The sequence below is a fragment of the Homalodisca vitripennis genome, chromosome 1 (genome assembly GCF_021130785.1).
Source record: "Homalodisca vitripennis isolate AUS2020 chromosome 1, UT_GWSS_2.1, whole genome shotgun sequence".
Lineage (NCBI taxonomy): Eukaryota > Metazoa > Arthropoda > Insecta > Hemiptera > Cicadellidae > Homalodisca > Homalodisca vitripennis.
In genome coordinates, this window is record NC_060207.1 from 22060824 (window position 1) to 22081695 (window position 20872).

Genomic DNA, 20872 nt, shown 5'->3' on the forward strand with positions numbered 1-20872 from the left:
AACTGTTAATTGGACTCATATGTTCCCGGTTAGGACTTCATATATATTTACGAATCATTGGGATGAAACATATAAGCAAGTTTATTATATTGCAGACTAACACAGCAAACATGCCTGTGGGAGGGAGACTGGCAGGGAAGAGTGGAGTGGTCGGTCGTGTTGGTGAAGGTACGTAAATAATTATAGAGCTCATTCATGTGACCTTATACAATCCTTGGTTTATAGATAATAATAACTCTTTGTGTTGAAATTTGCGACCAGTTTTAAAAACTGATTTCCTGAGGACTCAAGTTGCACCACTTTAACAAGCACTAATCTGTTGATGGCCAAACTCATAACTGGCTGTCTGGAAGACACCTTAAACTCGTTGGTCAACGTTTAAAGTGTTTAAAGGGCTGTAAACCTTTAACTGCTACGTAATAAACGTTCTTTTAATGCTTTCTGGCTCGGTTAAGTGGGTTATCTTACTTTCTACTTGACATTACTACTAGTAAAACTAATTATTTCTTGAGAATGCACTTTAGTATGTGAGATCAATAGTTACTAATCTCACAATTTTACATACAGAATAAATAAAAAGTCAGAACCTCCCTCTATTTTCTTAAAAGGTTTATATAAGAAGATATCCTTTGGGTAGTTGTGCAATGTGGAAAGGAAGTTTCGTTTGATGGTTTTGAAAATGTTTTGTTTCCCCAGAAAATGCGGGATTTGTACTCAAAATTTAGAAGTTTTAAATGTATACATCTCGCAAGTGACCCCTTTTTTTGAAGAGCATGACAACACGTAAATAATTATGAAAACTATAGAACTATCTCTTTCCCGTCCAAAATAATAGCTAGTCACCAAAACAATATTTTTAATAACTAAAACATTTCTCAAAACACGAAAAAGTAACCACACATAGTGAAGAATCCTTTATAAAACTTCCCTGTGTAAACGTGCATATATGTTTCTGTTTCTTCAAAAGAAAGTGTAACGATAAAAAAGAACAGGTCTAACCGTTGCTATCAAGTGTCTTACAGTTAGATTAAATGTAGTGCAAGATGTTTAACACTTAAATGGTATTATTAGAAAATAGGAGTAGTAAGAATATCCTTCTAGGTAATCTTTAATTGAATAAGTGTGTAGGTTGGATTGGAGCCTAAGGAAATTTCTTCCTGACAAATCGAGTAAACTTTTATGAAAGTAAATTAATTTTCTACAAAACACGTACGTACACACACACACACACACACACACACACACACACACACACACACACACACACACACACACAAACACACGCGCGCGCGCGCGCACGCACACACATATAATATATATATATACACAAAAGCTTACAATATTTACTCGTGTCAATGTTAATACTTTGTTACATTAAGCTATTTATAAGTTTATATTTAAGTATTGGAATTAAATTAATGTTGTTTAGAATTTATAGTGTTTGATTAAATTGACAATAAAGTTGAACTGTACATTCACCAATCAAATTAAAACTGCCGTTTTTATTCTTCTTCAAACAGAAGAGATGTTTCTTTTCCATGAATTATGTTTTACTTCTCTGTTTAGTCAATTTCAAACGAAGTTAATGTTTGCTCATACTCAATCTTACAATTTAGACAATGATAATTATTTAATTTATCTGTGTCTGTATTTACATAATAAACTCTAAATTATATAATGATCATTTTACAGTAATAAAACGTAATAAGGTGAGAAATACATTGTGATATTAAATTATAAAGTAAGTTATTAACTTATATACGAATTGAAACACCCTATTGAAAATAATATTGTCATATTTTTATTGTTAGTTATATAGCAATAATGGATTAGCTCAAATACACAGTGTTAACACTCTCAGACCCGCGTGAATATTCGTGTATTTACATTTATTATACAATAACATTGACCATGGGACTGAAATTGTTATATAGCACTACTGGACTACCTAAAGCACTCAATGTTAACACTCTCAGACCCACGTGAATATTCGTGTATTTACACTTACTATAGAATAACATTGACCATGGGACTGAAATTGTTATATAGCACTACTGGACTACCTAAAGCACACAATGTTAACACTCTCAGACCCACGTGAATATTCGTGTATTTACACTTACTATAGAATAACATTGACCATGGGACTGAAATTGTTATATAGCACTACTGGACTACCTAAAGCACACAATGTTAACACTCTCAGACCCACGTGAATATTCACGTTAATCATATTTATACTTACTACAGAGTAACATTGATGCCTGGGGCCGAACATATTATACCGCACTACTGAACTACCTAAAGTACGCAATGTTAATAATTTATTTATTTAAAGTATTCACCAAAGTTTAAAATTAAACTTGTTATGAGAGAAACACTGACCCAGTGAACGGTAAAACCAATATTTATGGGTTAAATTATGGAAGATATACAATTGAGAACTATTTATGAATAATATTAAATTTAATAGTCTTATTTCAGGCGATAAAACGGAATTGAAATCTTAACTGGGTATGAAATTTGTCGGACAGGATAAAGAAATATTTTGTTAAAATAAGTCAAATAAAGCTATGCACAACTGTGATTGCAATAATAACTTGTTCCCTACATCAATATTCAATGAAGATTTGATACTGTAACCTGTAATGTATATTTCATGTACCTGGATGTCAATAAATGTTTGATGGTTCGCATTGTGTAATACTTATATAACACCCTAGTGGCGTAACTAGGACTTGGCTTTGGGGGAGGGGGGGGGAGATGACAGCACACCCAAACCGTGTGGTATCTGATAAATAATATGAATACATTTATATTTGAGTACATTAAACATTAAATAAGCCTAATTTCAAATAATATATTTTACCGCTATATGCAAACAAGTTAGATTAGATTGGTCTTGTACGAATGGTTATATTTATTCTTAGGACTCCTGGGGGAAGGTTTTCCCCTTATCACTCCCCCAACGCCACTACAACGCCCAAGTACAGTATAACAAAAGACCCCAGTACAAACACATAGCCTGGAGACATTCTGTAGAGAAGTATTCGTCAAAGTAACCGCAAACTGCCTCGCCTTAGAGACTTCAAAGGTGTCTTGCTTGTCTCTCAGGGACTTTTAGATGAATTAATTAAACAATCTGTGTACTGAAGCGCCAATAGTCTTTTCATTCCTTTGTTATCTTTGAAGTATACTTAAAAAACAAAACAAAATGACCTATTATATATTATTTTAATATGTATTAATCATTCAACTTCAAGTAAGAATTTCTGAAATAAAAATAGATATATTCATACACAAAATTAAATATATATTGAACGATTTGAGGTAATTGATTAATGAATTAAAACTTAATAAAAGTACTTTATTCACTTATGCCGTATTTCTCCACTTTGCGTGCGCTTATCTGTATTTTCATATAAAATACTAATATAGTTAAGTTGCCTAATTGTAATACGTTAAAATATTGATACAATTGTCGTAAAAATAAATTGTAATATACGTTCTAATATAAACTCACTGATAAAAATAAAATATATTATTCTTCTGGTTTTGAAACTACTACAATTTTGAAAAATTTATGCAAAGTATCACGAAAGAAATGCACGAGAGTGCATTGACACGAAAGATTGTCAAGTGATATAAAACATCTTAAAAGATAAAACGTTCAGTACCTCTATTTAATTATTGAATGAATACAAAGTAATAGTTTTATTTCAGTTATATTATTATTGTTATAATTTTTGTTTGGACAAATACTTATAATATATATTCATATTAAACTAGTTTTAACTTTTTAAATCAGATAACAATAATACTCGTACTTATATAAATACAAACTTTACATACTTACAAACTTTAAAGTTTGTAAAAGGTATGCACGGAGCTTTTTAGGTGCAGACATTACATTTGACCAGTTCTTCAAGAAATTCAATTACTTCTAAATAAATGTTTTTTAAATTTAGATTTATTAAGTACATTCAATTTGTAACTTTAAAGTTAATAATGTATAGTTGTGAAGAATTATTTTAACTTCTCCAATGTCCAACACGGAAAAGCTGTACAGAATACTCCTAACGTATATCTGGACTTGCGGTAAAAAGAAAAACAAATCCAGAGCACGTGCGGCTTTGGACTTTGTATTCTTCTCTCCTTACTAGCCTCCCGGAGAATCTGATTGACAGACGCCGAAGCCATCTCAGATACAACTATTGTGTTTCTTACTGACTCTTTAGAAACCTGTCCCAATAATTAAAGCTTGTTTCAACTTTTTTTCGTAACCTTTACCACGATTCGCACTAAGGAATAGCATTTGATTTTAAACTTAAATATTTTTTAGAACCAATAATATGTTTTATTCAGGGTGTATAAGAACTCTCTAGTAATTTTGGGGTAAGTTTTCCTTTACGCCAAGGCACAAATATTTATATAGACAAGGACCAGAAACATTTTATTTGCTGTTTGTCTTTTGCATATGTTGTAATATTTTATTTGTTGTTTCAGAAACCAGTAAAAATAATTTAAAATATGGCACAATTGTTATTCCTATAGTCTCAAATCAAAAAGAAGGAATTCAAAAATACCATATCACATATTAAGATGCCACACATTTGAAAGATTACAAGCTTAACAAAGTGAAAACTAAAAAAATTATGAAGATATTTAAAGCATAAAAGTGTGAAATTGAACTACAAATCCATGGCATTATTTTCATGGTTTACAACATGCATATCAGCTCTGTTTGTCCACCATTTTGAAAGTATGTAAATCCATACATAGCGTTTACAATAAATGTACATTTTTCTGCTTTTTGTTACTACAAAATCAATAATTTTTCAAATTTTAATTTTTCATCTTTACCCAAATAACAAGTAAAATCTAAAACGCACATACATACAGACAGACTGTAAAATAAGAATTTCTAATCTATATTTATATTGTATTTTTGGTTTGCCTCAATCCAAAGAACGAACACCCAATGTGTACTGGAGAGTTTGTACACATTCTGCATCTTCAAGTGTGTAAGACATGGTATATATTTGAGATAAACACTTAAAGATAAGTAAAGATCTTTAATTTATATACTTGTATATCACTATTTTTCTTTGTTCTATTTAATGGCCCAAGTCCAATATAAATTCAATATTGTCACTGGTATCTCACTTAATATGGTCCACCATTCAAATTACATTCTGCCACCATCCTCAAAAGACAAATGGTAGCGGGCATCTCTTGCAAGTTCGTTTGTTTGTATTTTAGTTTGATATGTTGATTATTCTTCCTGGACAAACAGTTTTAGGTTTATAGTTCTAAAATAAAAACTACAATACAGTTCTAATTAAAACAGTGGATTTTATTAATTTGTAGAAGACTAAAAAATTAGACATGTTTACTTTTACCATTTATACTTACTCATAAATTAATTAATATTTATTCATGGAGTGATTTTAAAATTTAACCCTACCTTGGAACATGACTCAACCACAACGAAACGACTTTAGGGAATCGAGGATATATTTGAACATTACTTTTGTAATGATAAAATTAAATTGCTGAAATCATTTATCTTCCAATCTCAAAACAAAACCATCATTTTTGTCATTTATTTCTTCTCGCTCAAAGATCTAGGAGTTCTGGAAGTTTTATATAAAACATGAAATTGATTAATATTTTCTAAGAAATAAATGGATTGTTAATTGCGCTCATTTAGTTGGGTTTGAAATGAGAGAATAGCAAAACGATAACTTTAAGTGCTATATAGTTTTAGCATCAACTGGAACAATAACTACATTAGAGTCACACAAGGGCGTATACATAGTGAACTATTAACACTGTAAGTCATAATATTTTACTCTGTTGAGACTCGTACCAAGCTTGCGTTCCTTATTAGATCTGCCCCGTATTGGTTTCTCGAAAACATACATTGTGTTCTTGTACAATAAGAATTGCCTCTAACCTTTTGGTCTGATATGATTGGTTTAAAAGATTAACCTACAACAGCCTAGTGTAACCATATGGACACAGTACTATGTTCAGTCATCACGTATTCTAACTTTATCTGGACTAATATAAGGGTTAAAATTATTTAAGCACACACGTTAAAAAAAATAAATCTAAAATAAAACATCCTTTCTAAACATTATCCTAAAATTCAGTAAAGATCTTCTACATTGACTTAAAGATAAGATAGGATTACGTCACACCCTGTATCGTAAAGGACTTCGGTGAAGCTGCATTCAAGATTTCAAGTCTTAGTATTAATAGTCACACATTAAAATTTAATATGGTTGTTCAAGGTATGTATAAATATTTATTTATTACACTATTTTATTCTTATCCATAAGACCAATAAAAATTTTTTTATTTAACGATCAGCCAAATCCCGTGGTGTTGCATATTTAAAAATCAAGCTTGATGCAAAAGTTAGATCAGTTACTTCTAAGAAATCGTGTGGACAGACACATCTACAGATAAGCCATCTGACAGAAATGAAATGTTTCCGACTCCTCGAATGATGAAAAATAAGATCGAAGCAAATATAATACAATTTACATTATTGTACACTTCTATGTAATTGTTATGAGACTGGAATGTTGTGTTACAATAGAACTGCATGCTAGAAAATGGCCGGAGGAGTGTCAGGGTTCACAAACACATTGAAGCTGGCCGATACTAATTAACTTTGCGATAATTAGTCCCTCTGATATATCGTTGCCTTTGGCTCATTACTGGCTCTTTACCTTCCATACTTAACATCTTTTATGCACTTTTACAATATTATATATTCGTTTCTTTTAATTTTATTAGAAGTGAAGTTTAACATATCATGGAGTTTTTAAAACTATAATCAAAGTGCAAATATTTCATTGAAGTGATGTGGAGAATTATACTGAACAAGTCATTAAATTCAGATCTTTTTTAGAAGTGCGTTATTAACTGCTAAAGAAAGTTAGAATTTCGGATATTTACAATTGTTAAATGTTACAAAATTGAGAGAAAGCAATAAGAGAAAGCAAAGAAATTAAGCATACCTAAAACTGCTTGGAGTCCAGATGGGAAAAAATGAACGGATTGTCCCACTTTTCCCTGTGTTGGTGTGATGTGTGTTTGTGTTCTAGACTTCTAGTGCTCGTGACTTTTATTCTGTGCAGTGACATTTTATTCTGGGATATTAATTTACTAATACGAATATTGTATTATAACAATATCTTTATTTTAGAGCTATATAATCTGAACAGAAAAACAAAAGCTGGCTACTAAAAGAATTGTGGTAACGATTGCAACATATGCGATCGAAAGGATTTTTAGTCATTTTCTAAAGTTTAAAAAGAATGTGAACTCCAGCTTATTTACTAATTTGAGTTGTACGATGAATCCGCATTGTTACGTGGCTTAGTATGTATAAAAAGTAAACATCTTATATTGTATGAACTTATAAGATCCCATGAAACCCTACATTGTGCTATGAGGGAAATGTTGAAATTTGTACATCTATATTCATAACTACAATTAAAGGGGGAAATAATAATAATAAATACAAGTATTGTGGTGTAATAACACCGTTAAAGTTATCTGTTTTATTCAAATTATACTAAAAGCAATACTTTAATATTAGGCATTATTATACTTTGAGTAAAATCCCTGCTTCCTTTTTAATAATAAGAGTGAATTGTTCAGCAAACGCTAACTTGCTATGATTGTCCTCATTTATAAATTAATATTAATAGAATGTTCTAAGTGTTGATTTTAAACGTATAAGTGGTTGACAAAACTGATTGCAAATGGTCAAATACATGAATGTGGAAAATATATTAGCATATATTGCATGTGAGTGTGAGACTATGGATTAATACAAAGACTGCATGGGAACAGCTTGCTGGTGCAATATATCTGATGAATAACATTGTTGTAACGACCTGGTCCGAGAGTCAGCTGGGATCATTGTTATTGTTTTCCATGCCTGGTGACGACAGTAATATTGTTACAATTGTATAACAGTAATAGAGTTACTTGTTATATTACAAGTAGTACACAGCCTATAAACGAAATTTATTACTTGTTTTATAGATCTTAAATTTTGTTAAAATATTGTATTGAGTTTACCAATAACAAGACTTCGATGTTGCAAACAAATCGCTTAGTATAATTAAAAATTGAATAAACATCGAATCACAAAACGTACTTGCTCCGTCGGAACGATCCCGGATCTATCACTTCTCGGGGGGGGGGGGGGGGGGGGGGTGGGGGGTATGCTATCACTACCACTACACCATAGAGCCTCTTATACAATATATATATATATATATATATATATATATATATATATATATATTAAATTGTATAAATGGCAATTATACAATGGTAGCACATTCACCCGGCAAGTGAGAGATCCGGGTTCGACTCCCGGCGGAGCAAGTACTTTTTGCTTTTCAATGTTTATTGAAATTATATATATATATATATATAAACATTCAATTGTTTAGAAAGAATATATCAACGCGTTTAAGTGATTCATAAACCAAATAACTTTGTATGGTTAATTCTAAATTGCTAATATAATTTAAAATATTTTATAACTATTAAAGTATCTATAATATCATTTGACACTCAAGCAAATACTAATATCCTTATATCATTCCATCATGGTCATAACACCAGTACAACTTTTTTCAATATCAAAGCTCAAAAGATCTAAACACGTAATACCGATACACTATTTTATGTTATGATAAATACTACAAAGTACTTCCCTTTTTGTAAAAATGTATATTTGAGATCCAATACGAATATCAGTAACATCCTATCACCCTCGTCAACGCCACTCCTTTTCACAACACGTAACCATTACAGCAAATCATCTGTAAGGTTCCGGATACGTCGTTGATATTTGTTTCCAATATCTTTTTCATCTATATACTGAAACGCTATTGGGAGTTCATACACTACGCATTACTGAACTGAAACAAAAGAACGATTTGCAACAAAATTATTAACATTACTTTATAAAGTAATTTGAATGCAGATTTTTAGACATGATGTCTACGTGGTTAATAAAGAGCTGAAATGAATAGTTCATTGTTGTTGGTTTTATCTCCTTGTGACTTTGACTTCCTGTATCTTTAACTCTTACGATGTATTCGAGATTGAGAACTACTGAATTTGGTGATATTAATGTTGAGTACGGAACAAAACATGGTAAGAGTACGCCACGCCACTTGGCTTCGCTGAGGTTTCATACAAAATTTGAAATATACAGCTTCTTTCATTCTAAAATTTCCAGCGGACAGACAGACAGACAGATAATCATACTAAAAAGAAATATTTTCAGAAGCATTAATAAAGCACGAAAAAAGAAAAGTACTTGTTGATTATTTTAGGTTTAAATGTACATGTTTAGATTTCCACATCGATGATTAGCAATCTAAAGCAAACGAGGTAGTATTAAGGAAAGCGTATTGCTCCATAAATTAATCTGTACTAAAGCCTGCGTTAATAATTAACGTATTATTGTAGGAAGGATTTGCTTGTCCTGACGTTGTTTGCATGCACCATATTAATTTTAACTTCCAGGAATTACATAAGAGTAATTAAAAAGGCCAATTTGAAATGTTCATATTTTTAAGGCATTTATTTATCTCTAACCTAAAAAACAATTTACAAATTACATGCAAATAAGTTTTACATTTCCATTATATTCTTGGAAAACTGAATTTAGAGCAAAAATTACGTAAACCTTTATATATAACAAACTATAAACAATGCTATTAACCAAATCAGATAATCAGGTAATAGTTTCCCTCTTGGCAGGAGTTCAGAAATTATGTATGTTTTAATATTAAAGTTTGCATATGCACATCCAAAATTATAATACACATATTTAATAATAGTAATGATAACTTCGTTCTATACCTTTCAACGGATGTTATTGATGTTATTCAAACCAACTATAACATGGACCATTAACATAGTCCTTTGGATATTGACTAATAACTGGATTAGTGGAATTTTCAAAGAGTACTGCTAAATGTATATAGTTAAGTACAGAAATATATACAAAATATTATGTTTCCTTTAAATGGGGAGTCGAAGTCAAAACTTATATAAAGCAGATGTTTTCATTTAAAGCTCAAAGGTTATATTAAAATATAGTCACATATCGCCATCATAATACATAAAAGTATAGAAATTATTTAGCCTGGTGTGATTATTTAGCTTTGATTTGGAACTACACAAACTCAATGTAAATTCCTTTTAATTCGGAAATAATTTTCGTCAAAATTAATGTTTCTTGGTAAAAGCACTATTTTCACTAACAAACACCTTTTAAATTCTGAGGCCCAATTACTTATTTGTCATCTGACTGTCAATCAGCAGTTAAATTTTATTAATAACTCGATTGTTGTGATTTAAGTAGGGAATAGCGTTCACTTAAACATTCCATTATTATGTGTTGTAGTGAATTCTTCTTCTTCTATAGGGAGGCCTACCGCCATGCACTTAAGCCTCAAGGACCTTTTGCGCAACCGGAAGCACACCATGGGGCCTATCAGTCTATGATTTCAGTAGTTCCACAGACCACCGAAAACAACCTATTAAGTCCTCCTGGGGAAATTCACCACCCTTGTCCAAACTACCAAAAATGGCATACCGCTCCCTTGCTATTGAAGGGCAATCAAAGAGCAAGTGTTTGGCAGTTTCATTCTGCTCATCACACATTCTACAGAGCGGATCCTCCTGAAGGATGCCGACTCTGTGAAGATGCTACCACACTTGTTCATGTTCCGTGATCAGACCTATAACGCGAGAAGACATTGATTGTTGTTAGTACCGTAGCAAACTCGACCTAACCTTTCTATTAAACAGACCTAACAACAATTGTATGGCAGAAGGGGCAGGCGTATACTCGATAATAATAGTTATATATTACTGTTATTACACAATTTTTTGTATACTCTTTTATATAAATTGCTTGATTCAAATATATTTTTAAAACACTGACTCTAAATAACTCTAATATTTGCTAGATTTAGCGTATTGATCGTTCCTAAATAATATAAACGTTTAAAAAATAATTAAGGAGTTCAGAATAAGGAAAGAGGACCATTATTGAGATTTGATATTCAATTAAATCTGTTAGTCAGAACTGACAGTTAGTAAAGTGTACTCAGATGGGAATATCTCAAGATCCACTCCTAGATTTTCATAAAGTGCTTCACGAGTCTTGAGTACGACAGCAATATTACTAACCACTATCAACCATTGATATTACCTGCACGTATAGGTAGCATTTAATATTGGTTTATGAGTTGGTAGGAAAACTTTCTGGTTTATTAATAGTTAGTAATTAGTAGAAATAACTCACAATTTTAGAGTATTCGGGTTTGACACTAGAGGTGTGTATATTGTACTAGAGCCGTCAAAGATATAAATCATAGGATGGACAATTGAACATTTTTCATTATCATTTCCCGAACTTTAGAGATATCATTGTTGATATTGTAGCTGACACATACATACATCCGCAAGATCTTGCAATCCACTTAACACAGTTAGGTTTATATTTACAATATTATATTGATTGACGTGAAGATTTGGTAATTTTCCTTCTTATACCATTTTGAATGCTTTCTTATATTAGCGTGTTCTGTCTCTTTAAAAATAGTGTTAAATCCGCCCACATTTTCTTCCTTTCCCTCCTAAAATAACCTGTTCATAAATAACACATTAGATATTTTATTAAAAATTAAGAATTAAAAATGGTATACCTTATTCTATGTTATGGTTGATGTGGTCAATTAATCAACGCCGAATGTTTTTACTTTTAACTTTCGTCATGTAGAATGGTGTGACTAAAACAAGGCAATCATATGCAAGTATTTCAACCAAGTTTATGCAAGCTTAAACGTTCTTACATAATAAGAATGCACTTATGTCAACAAGGCGGAGAGATAACGCGCGGGAAGAATGCGTCGTAAACTTGACGAGAATGTAGAGCAGCGCAACGTTTCTTGGAAGTGACGTCATCGCAGCAGTCATTCAGGCTCTGGCTGGTGGCTACTGTAGCCTTCAGGTACAACTGCAGACTCTTCCCTCTCTCTCCCACCTCTACCTCTCTAACTGCGTTGTTCAGTCACCTTCTGGTCGCCATGGCCTCGACGTCGTCAGTTGTCGCACTGTTACTGCTACTGGCGCTGAGTCTGGTGCAGGCCCAGAACTTCTTCGATCCTGATCCACTACCCACCTCGTCCTCCAACGTCTCTTCTGCCGCGGACAAGAGGCCACCCTGTGTTCTCATCAACCACTACGTAAGCTTTCTAACTTTAAATTGTGTAATTATAACAAGTGAAAGACTAGTCCAAAAAAGAACCTGCTTTGTCTTGAATGTTCTTTAAAATAATATTAATTTTGGGAATAGTGGAATTAAATCTTAGGGAAATGTATGAACGCATCAACATGTATTTTACAGGTATAAAACATTGTTGTTTACTATTCAATATGTATACTAACATTTGATAACAAAATCTACAAAACCTAATATTACCTATTATTTATTACATATTCCAAATTTATAGTAGGTTTTTTATATTGTTTATATATATATATATATATACATATATATACATATATATACATGGTCTTCCGATCATATGTTAGTTTGCTTATTTAAACTCATATGTGACAGATACGGCCAAATACAAAATAATTGAATCGGAAAAAGTAAGCGCTCTGTGGTGTAATGGTAGCACATTCACCCGGCAAGTGAGAGATCCGGGTTCGACTCCCGGCGGAGCATGTACTTTTTGCGATTCAGTGTTTATTGAAATTATATATATATATATATATTCATAATATTCGTATTTATTTATATGTAAATTTCTTATATCTAAAAAATGTAATACTAATATTAATAGAGATTTTTTAAATTCAAAATCATTTAAATATGTTTTTTTATTCATTTCCATGTCTTACCACGAAAATATTAATATATGCCCCATTTTAAATAAACTGTTACCTAATATTATTTCAACAAAACTAACAGTGAGAGTACATGATGAGTTGTTGATATTTACGAAGTTATACGTTGTGAAACAAGAGTAATATTACGACATTATGCATGGTAAGTATTTTAATAATATTATGGATTTAGCTGGGTGTAAAACTATTGCGTATATAATTATTCTATTACTACGTACTAAGAGTTAAATAAAAATATCAATCTATTCTTTCAACTCAACTGTAAACTGTAAACATTCACAGAAGATGTATATCTACATCTAACGTGTTTAATAAAACTAAGAAATATTTATTTTTAGCAAATTCGTATACTTTTTCAATCTCGTAAATGATTTATTACAAGAATAGGCTACTCTTATTTATTCTATGCAAAACTGAACTTTCCCATACTATTTAAACCTTATATTGTCCTTAAAGACATCAAGCCATAAAATAAAATACAACTATAAATAATAATCACAGACTGTCAGAGACAAAATAGTGTTCTCATAGTAAACAATTAAAATGCGACATTCAAGGTTTGCTAAGTAACTAATTTTAGGTAGAATGCTTGTCAACCTTTATACTGAATTCCATCCACAAAAGAAAATTTGGTGGATTAGTTTTTTACGGACTTACACAAATCTGATTATCGATTGAGTTTTACAGTTATTATTAATTTTTGTTATTAAAGAGACATTTATTGTTTAGATGTTCTGTTTTCTCATATATCTTTTTTGTTTTCTTTATTAGGTTTTACACCTATTTCTATTCTTGTTACTATAAATTCTGTTGTTCGAAATCTATTGTTTTCTCAAGAAATATTTGTTAATACTTTGCAATATTTATCATTGCTTCGCCTCACATTGCACTGGTCATTTTTTATTACGATTGGCTTTTGGCTTCTTGCTTTAAATTTTGATTTTAATGATTGCTAGAAAGGGTTGCCTAGAAAAATGCTTATATTCTGATAGAATACATCAAGTAAAATAAAAACAAATATATTTAACATTCTACCGTTTAAATTTATTATAAACAAAGTATAATCATTTTAAAAGTGGAAGATCTGGGATTGATCCTGGATTTTATTCTTTATTGAATTGAAATGAAGTTTTAAAAATTTTATTTATTTTTCCATTATATGAAATGATTTTTTCAGATAAGTTTAGTATTGATAATTAATTGCACTTTGTAATACCATTTAAAGGTTTATCCAATTGATTTTTTGAGTCAAAGTACTACACAACGGAGTAGTTTTAATCTTTGATTTAGTCAGAATTAATTTCCAAAACATGAATCTGAATCTCCAAAGACCCAAAATAAGTTTCCAACACCGACCTTGACACGTATATAAAACATAATGAGACGGAATAGTTCAGTCCCGGGAAGAAGAGAGCGGCGACCGCCGATCTTCTGCCATTAGCAACCGGTTTTGTAGGCCTTGAAGAATCGGTTTGATTTTAAAATAATGCAACAATGTGCGGACATATATATATATATTTCCAGTTTTGTTAAATAAAATACTTTTCTTTACTTTCGTGTTGTGTTTAAAATGTATCTTGCATCTCCATGTATAATTGTATATACCTTAATAATAGCTTGCTATGATTTTTACCTTGAAAAGAACAGAAAATATATTGCCCATAATTACAATTATTTATTTCTTCACTAACGTAGATTCCCCATCAGAATAAGAGCATAAAACTAGTTACAAATCAATAATTTTGATTTTTCACCATGCCGTGAAACGTAGTACGAACAAAAATAGAAAAAGATACAGCGAGGAAATCTCAAAAACCTCACTTACATTTGTTTGAAGTTTATTTTTGACAATGGAAGGATTTTGAGGGAAACAGGATCCTTTTCTCTGTTTTTCTGAAGAAGAGATCAGATTGCAGATCTCGAAACGTAGTGTTACTGATTTTTGTTTCACTGAACGATTGCAAATGTCCGGAAGATCCTGTTTACTTTACTTACGTATTGAAAAGGCGTTATTATCATTTAACCGAATCAAATAAAATGTTCATATATAAAACATTGAAGTTACTGCTGATTTATAAGGAAAGTAGCCTATAGTTCCTTTGTCACCCATATGCAGTACAGTGACTCCACAGACACCGTGACTCGTGACTCGGTGCCTGAACTGATATGACGTGACGACCTTGACATTAGTCACGGAGTGAGATTAGGAACGCTATAATGGGAGCAGTCATATCCGCTCTCTACTTCTGTATTGAATTCTTTGAGGATTTTGTGCAATTATGGGATACTTATCTCCGATAAGGGATGCTGATTTCAATCTCACTTACAGTTGCTTATAAAGATTGTCTTGGAATCGGTTAATAGGTATTATTATTTCAGAGTAGAAACTGCATTGTAAGGCTTGTTTTTCAGGTAAATTGCATTTTCTATCTGGAACAAAACAACGTTATGCCCGTGTTTTTAGTTAAAATGCAATTACTACAATCTTTCACAATATAAACTTGTTTTATAAAGATGAAATTTTAAACTGGGAGTTTTATTGATAACTTACAATACAATTTTCCAGTAACTAGTTTGACATTGCCAATTTAGGAGCTCTCACTTATTTCTTTTGAAAATTTTAAATAAACTATCACTTACCCGACCGACATAAACTATACTAAACAGACACAAGACCTAGGGTCAATGAAATGGAAGTAGTCATATACACATACTGCATGGGGCTTATCATTTGAAAAAATTAAGTTAGCTACAAAATCCCCTATTTTGATTTTGTAAATGAAGTTTTAATTATGAGAGAATAATTAGAATAATGATTTATTCCAGCATTAAAAATGCACAAAACAAATTTAATGAACATTTCCCTGGAAAACACTTACCACTCTTACAAGTATTGTGGTCAGTCATAGTATTAAATAAAAACTAATACAATTCTTGAGTCCATAAATATTACGTTGCTACCAGTTGAGACGCACTATGTGGCGTCTGTCAGACACAGCTGACTTTTATCTTGCTAATTAACAAACTACAAACATATTTAGACTACAGATAAAATCTACTTGAAAAGCTGTCGTACTTTTTCCAAAAGTATTTTACTGTATGCTTAAAATAAAAAAAAGAAGTAATACTCACAATGTTTAAAAGAAAGATTTTTAAACTAAAAGTGATAAATAAACACAAAAATAAACAACTCACCCCATATTAGTATATATATATATATATATATATATATATATATATATATATATTAATAAAAAGATCGCCGTTCTTGAGACACTTTGATTGTGATAAGAGGTATGCTAAAGTCTTAGGACGTTAGATTAAGGGGCAGTGAACGAAAAGCTTCAGATTCACAGGAACATATGATCCAATTAAAAGCTTTTTCACCGAAGTAGGTTTATGAGACCTAAGAATTTGTATTTTCTAAATCGGTGCAAAACATGATATAAGAGTCAGATTAAACTTTGATCCTCTTAACCATGAACACTGCAATAATATGTACATGATGTGATACTACTGATACTAGAAAAAGCTCATAGGGCTCTATCATATAACACATCATAGGTGCTATTACTAAGTAGTATAAGACTTTGATTATATATATATATATATATATATACATATATATATATATATATATACATTAATTACAAGGGAGAGTTTTGTCATTGAATACTACGTTATTCAATAATTTAACAAATAATACACTTTTAGTACAAATTTTAATCTATAGCAAAAAAACAAATGATGGAACGTAGCAAAGTAGATTTTATTTTGTGTTTGCTCTTGTAGAAGCACTTCTGGTTCGAATTAATTACACTTTCGATGAAAAATTTGAACTTGCTTTTTTCCAATAGACAATATATAAAAGCCTTTATATTGTACAATTTTACAGAAAGGTTACATGTAAACTTAATACAAAACAGAAAAATCAGTATAAAACATTTTAAGATTCCAAAACAAGTTTTCCGTCAACTATATTTATTTGTAAGTTTCGCAAAATAAATTAAATAAAAAGGAGATATATACATTGACTTCATTTTTAAATCGTTCAGCGGCTATATTTAAATTTAGCTGATGTTCAATTTCAATATTACTTCATCTCAGGTAGGTTCTGAATTTCTAATTTTAGGTTGAAACAATTTCTAAAATAATTTAGTTTATGTCTAGCGTATGTGTGATTAGGTATTCTTACTTTTCAAATAGCGGTGTACACGGAGTAAGAAGCCTAGTACAGTAAAAAACGTCTACATGAGCGCTTGTTTTTTGAAGATATGAATACCTGTTAACCTCATACAGTACAGTATACGCTTCGATTCAAATCCCTGTTCGCTACCGATGATATATTTCCTTGGTTTAATCTAGACATTAAATCAAGATTAATATACCAAATCAGTATCGTATGCCTATTCAGTGATAAACGTATGCGAATTCCCCTTGACGAATTTCGGTCATACAAATTTGCTTTTGGTGTCTGGGGTATTGCTTTGTGATTTTATTTGCTTTAATCCCAAGATCACTGCGCTCGGTTCTTTCCTAAAATTAAAATCACGCAGTGAAAGAATGTTCAATCATGTTAATTCCTTGCTCTTAAGTTATTTTGCTTTATCTACTGTGCCACAATGTCAAAGGAAATTTTTTACTATCCGACATGTACACATTCTCATTTTCAATAAAATCCAGAACAAATAAATTGTTTTCAATTTGTCACTTCGCATACGATAATTTAGGTCACATCGTTTTTCATTCCTATGTGCATCGCATTATGACTGTTGATATTAATAATTCATGCAAGTACAGAGTAATATGACAACTACGTGTCTTTGACGCTATCAGTTGTCAAAAATATTGCCAATCTTTAAGTAAACAGATTTAACTTAAATAAGCTTCAAAAGTATTTGTGAGTGATATTGTGAGATAAAAATATGCGTGTGATTGTTATATCTAAGTAATGCACATTTCAAGTTACGACCAAATCCGTCCAGTAGTGTTTTGTGTGATTGAGTGTCAAATATCAGAATGTCCAGACATTCAAAGTTCTTCACAAACTTTCCCCTTAAAACGTATATGATTTACTTCAGATAATTAAATCTTATAATATTTTTCTGCAATACATTTTGAATAATATTTTTGCACTAAAAATATTTATTATAGTTGATAAAATGTAACTTGCTTTTTATTGAATCGTATTTTGGGGTATTTAGTATCAAAAGTCTATTCATATATTATACTTTTTAGAGAAAGTCTTACTAGGTATGGAACTAAGTTATGCACTAGAAATGACTGCAAACAAACGTCTGTATAATTGTAAATTGATTAAATTCAATTTGTATCTTGTTGTGCATGCAGATTCTGGCTCATGACACGTTGTAATTATTCAACGTATTTGTTTTTAACTAGATATTGAATGTTCATACCAATAATAGACTTTGCCTCAGACGATACAAATCTCAACTAAGTGAAGATGATTCCCAAATAAAATAGATTGTGTAATCAGCAGATGAAATCCCAAGTTTAAACACTTAATACAGTTGGCAAATACTTCAAAAACCTGTTTTCAGCCACGGATAAATTTACGTTATTTTCTTGAGGTAAAAGATGACAAGAACTAACGGTAAACGTCCTTGACGGCATCAGAACAAGGTAAACTACTACCTTGTAGCGAATAATGATTGGTGATGTACGAGTACCTTGTACATTGTATATAAGGATTTGTACCCCAGATAAATTTGGAACAAGGGATAAAATAACCTTATTTAGTAATGCGTGCTCCAAATATATTGGTTACTGCTGCCAAATCAGTACATTTTAATTGATTGATCTGTTATATCATTGTTGTGTCTGGAGAATTGTTGTTGTCAATTAATTCACTTTTATTTTTAGAAAACTGAGTTTTAGATCATTATGTTTACGGTAATTCATTTGTATATGTGTTGTAATATTCTGCACTTTCTGACCTTAGATTTTTATCTAGTGATTACATATTCGTTAATGTGATAATAGTCTCTGGAAAGGAATAATATCTTATTCTATATCTAATATTAGTTTTGTTAACCCTAGTGAATTCATTCCATGTACATTACAATTGTAGATGAATGGTTACGTTACGATTGTAGTAAACAGCCGTGACGTAACCACGTGATTTCCTAGTAATCAACAGCTGGGACTTGAAAATCAAACTTATTGCTACATTACGCTCATGAAAACTTTTTGTGCTGAGGTTAAATCCTGTGCATGCATGGAATACAAAATTATAATGTGCAATCTTCACAGTTACTTAACTAAACCACTACACACACACTTGTGAATCAAACTTTTTGGTACTTTAGCAGCGAAACATAGCATTGTTCAACCCGAATTTTGTTATGTATTACAAGGTTTAAGTACGCCACGTGTTACGTGTACCGTATCAGGCTTTAATGACCTTGTAAGCAAAAGTAAATAGCTCATTTAAATCCTCGAGACCTCCTGCGGACTTATGCTTATACAGAACAAGTACTTACATCAGCTCAGCTGACAAAAGAGAAATCGTGTCAGTTTACTTAGTGATAGAATCAGCAAAATATCATAGATGGATATGCACCATCATAAAACTCATTCTTGTCCATGTAGAAATGAAGTTTCATGTTCAATTTAAAATCCAAACTTGAAATCTTTTTCAAGATATCCATTAATTTGCTATAATTAGTACTCATATGATCAATGTAAAATTGTTCGCAAATGCTTAGCTAAATCCTATTGAATGAAATACACTATCAACGAATTGGATTCTACGATTTTACTATCAGTTTTCCATAATGATTACTCATATGATCAATGTAAAAATATTCGCAAAAGCTCAGCTAAATCCGATCAAGTGAAATGCACCATTATTTAACTGGATGTTGTCTATGTAGACATGAATTTTATGCAAAGTTCAAGTCTACAGTTGAGTCCTTTCTCAACTATAGACTTGATAAACAGCCAGAATTTAATTTTTTCCAGCCCTACGAGTGATAGGCAGCGCTTAGTGAGTTCATGGAATGTGAGACTTAATTTATCAATGAGTACTTTCATTCATCAATATGCAGGATGTTACATTATTACGAAATATGTTTTTGTCTTCTTACCATCCAAATTCATTAAGATGGCGTTGACGACAAGCTAACCCCCCATCCACCTATAGGCCGGAATAGATTGGTGCGCTAGGAATACGCCTTTACTCATTTTATATTGTAAATGTTTGGTTAATGGTAATATGTTACTTTGTTCTTACGTATACGTTTAAGGTAGTATGAGACTTGGGAGTGATGCTTTCCATTGAAACGTATCGTCATGTTTAAATTTGGAAGAGAAAAAAACATGCTAATCTACAAGAGAGTTCCAGAATGCGATGTATATGATCCATTATTTGCGAATAGATTCCCACAGTTATTTCGTAGTGTTTCTCTCATAGGTACTTACCACAGTGATATGTTACAGTGTGGGAAGATAGTGCCGGGGACCGGGATGAAGAAAGAGTGTTGTGGGGATCTCATCTGTTACAAGAACAAGTGTCGCAGAAGAACCTGTTGTTAATAGTCAACATCAGTCAACTAAATCTTCTCCGTTTTAAGACTGAAAACTACTAATATTTTTATTTATTTATGGTGCTATATAATGGTGTATTTAGTTCAATAAATATTTATTTTAAAAAATTTTGCAGTTTTTGTATTTTATTACTGCTAAACTCACCTTAAGATGGCATGGTTAGAAATAAACTCTGTTAGAGAATTTATGTATTAGGTATATAACTATTACTTTGGATCTCTAATAAAAAGAATAGCATTCTTCAATAATTACTTCAAAGAAAGAGTGACGTTTTTGCTGCAACTACATATGGCAAGGCTCAGGAAACAAAACATTTCAACTCTAT

At 31.2% G+C, this 20872-nt stretch overlaps 1 protein-coding gene across 1 annotated transcript; it reads left to right on the forward strand.

Annotated features, from left to right (window-relative positions):
• Window positions 1-110: 110 nt before the first annotated feature.
• Window positions 111-20658, forward strand: LOC124354857. Its single transcript, XM_046805651.1, has 3 exons — window positions 111-168; window positions 12019-12308; window positions 20440-20658. The coding sequence occupies exons 1-3, from the start codon at window positions 111-113 to the stop codon at window positions 20533-20535; spliced, it is 444 nt and encodes a 147-aa protein (XP_046661607.1). The 3' UTR covers window positions 20536-20658.
• Window positions 20659-20872: the final 214 nt, after the last annotated feature.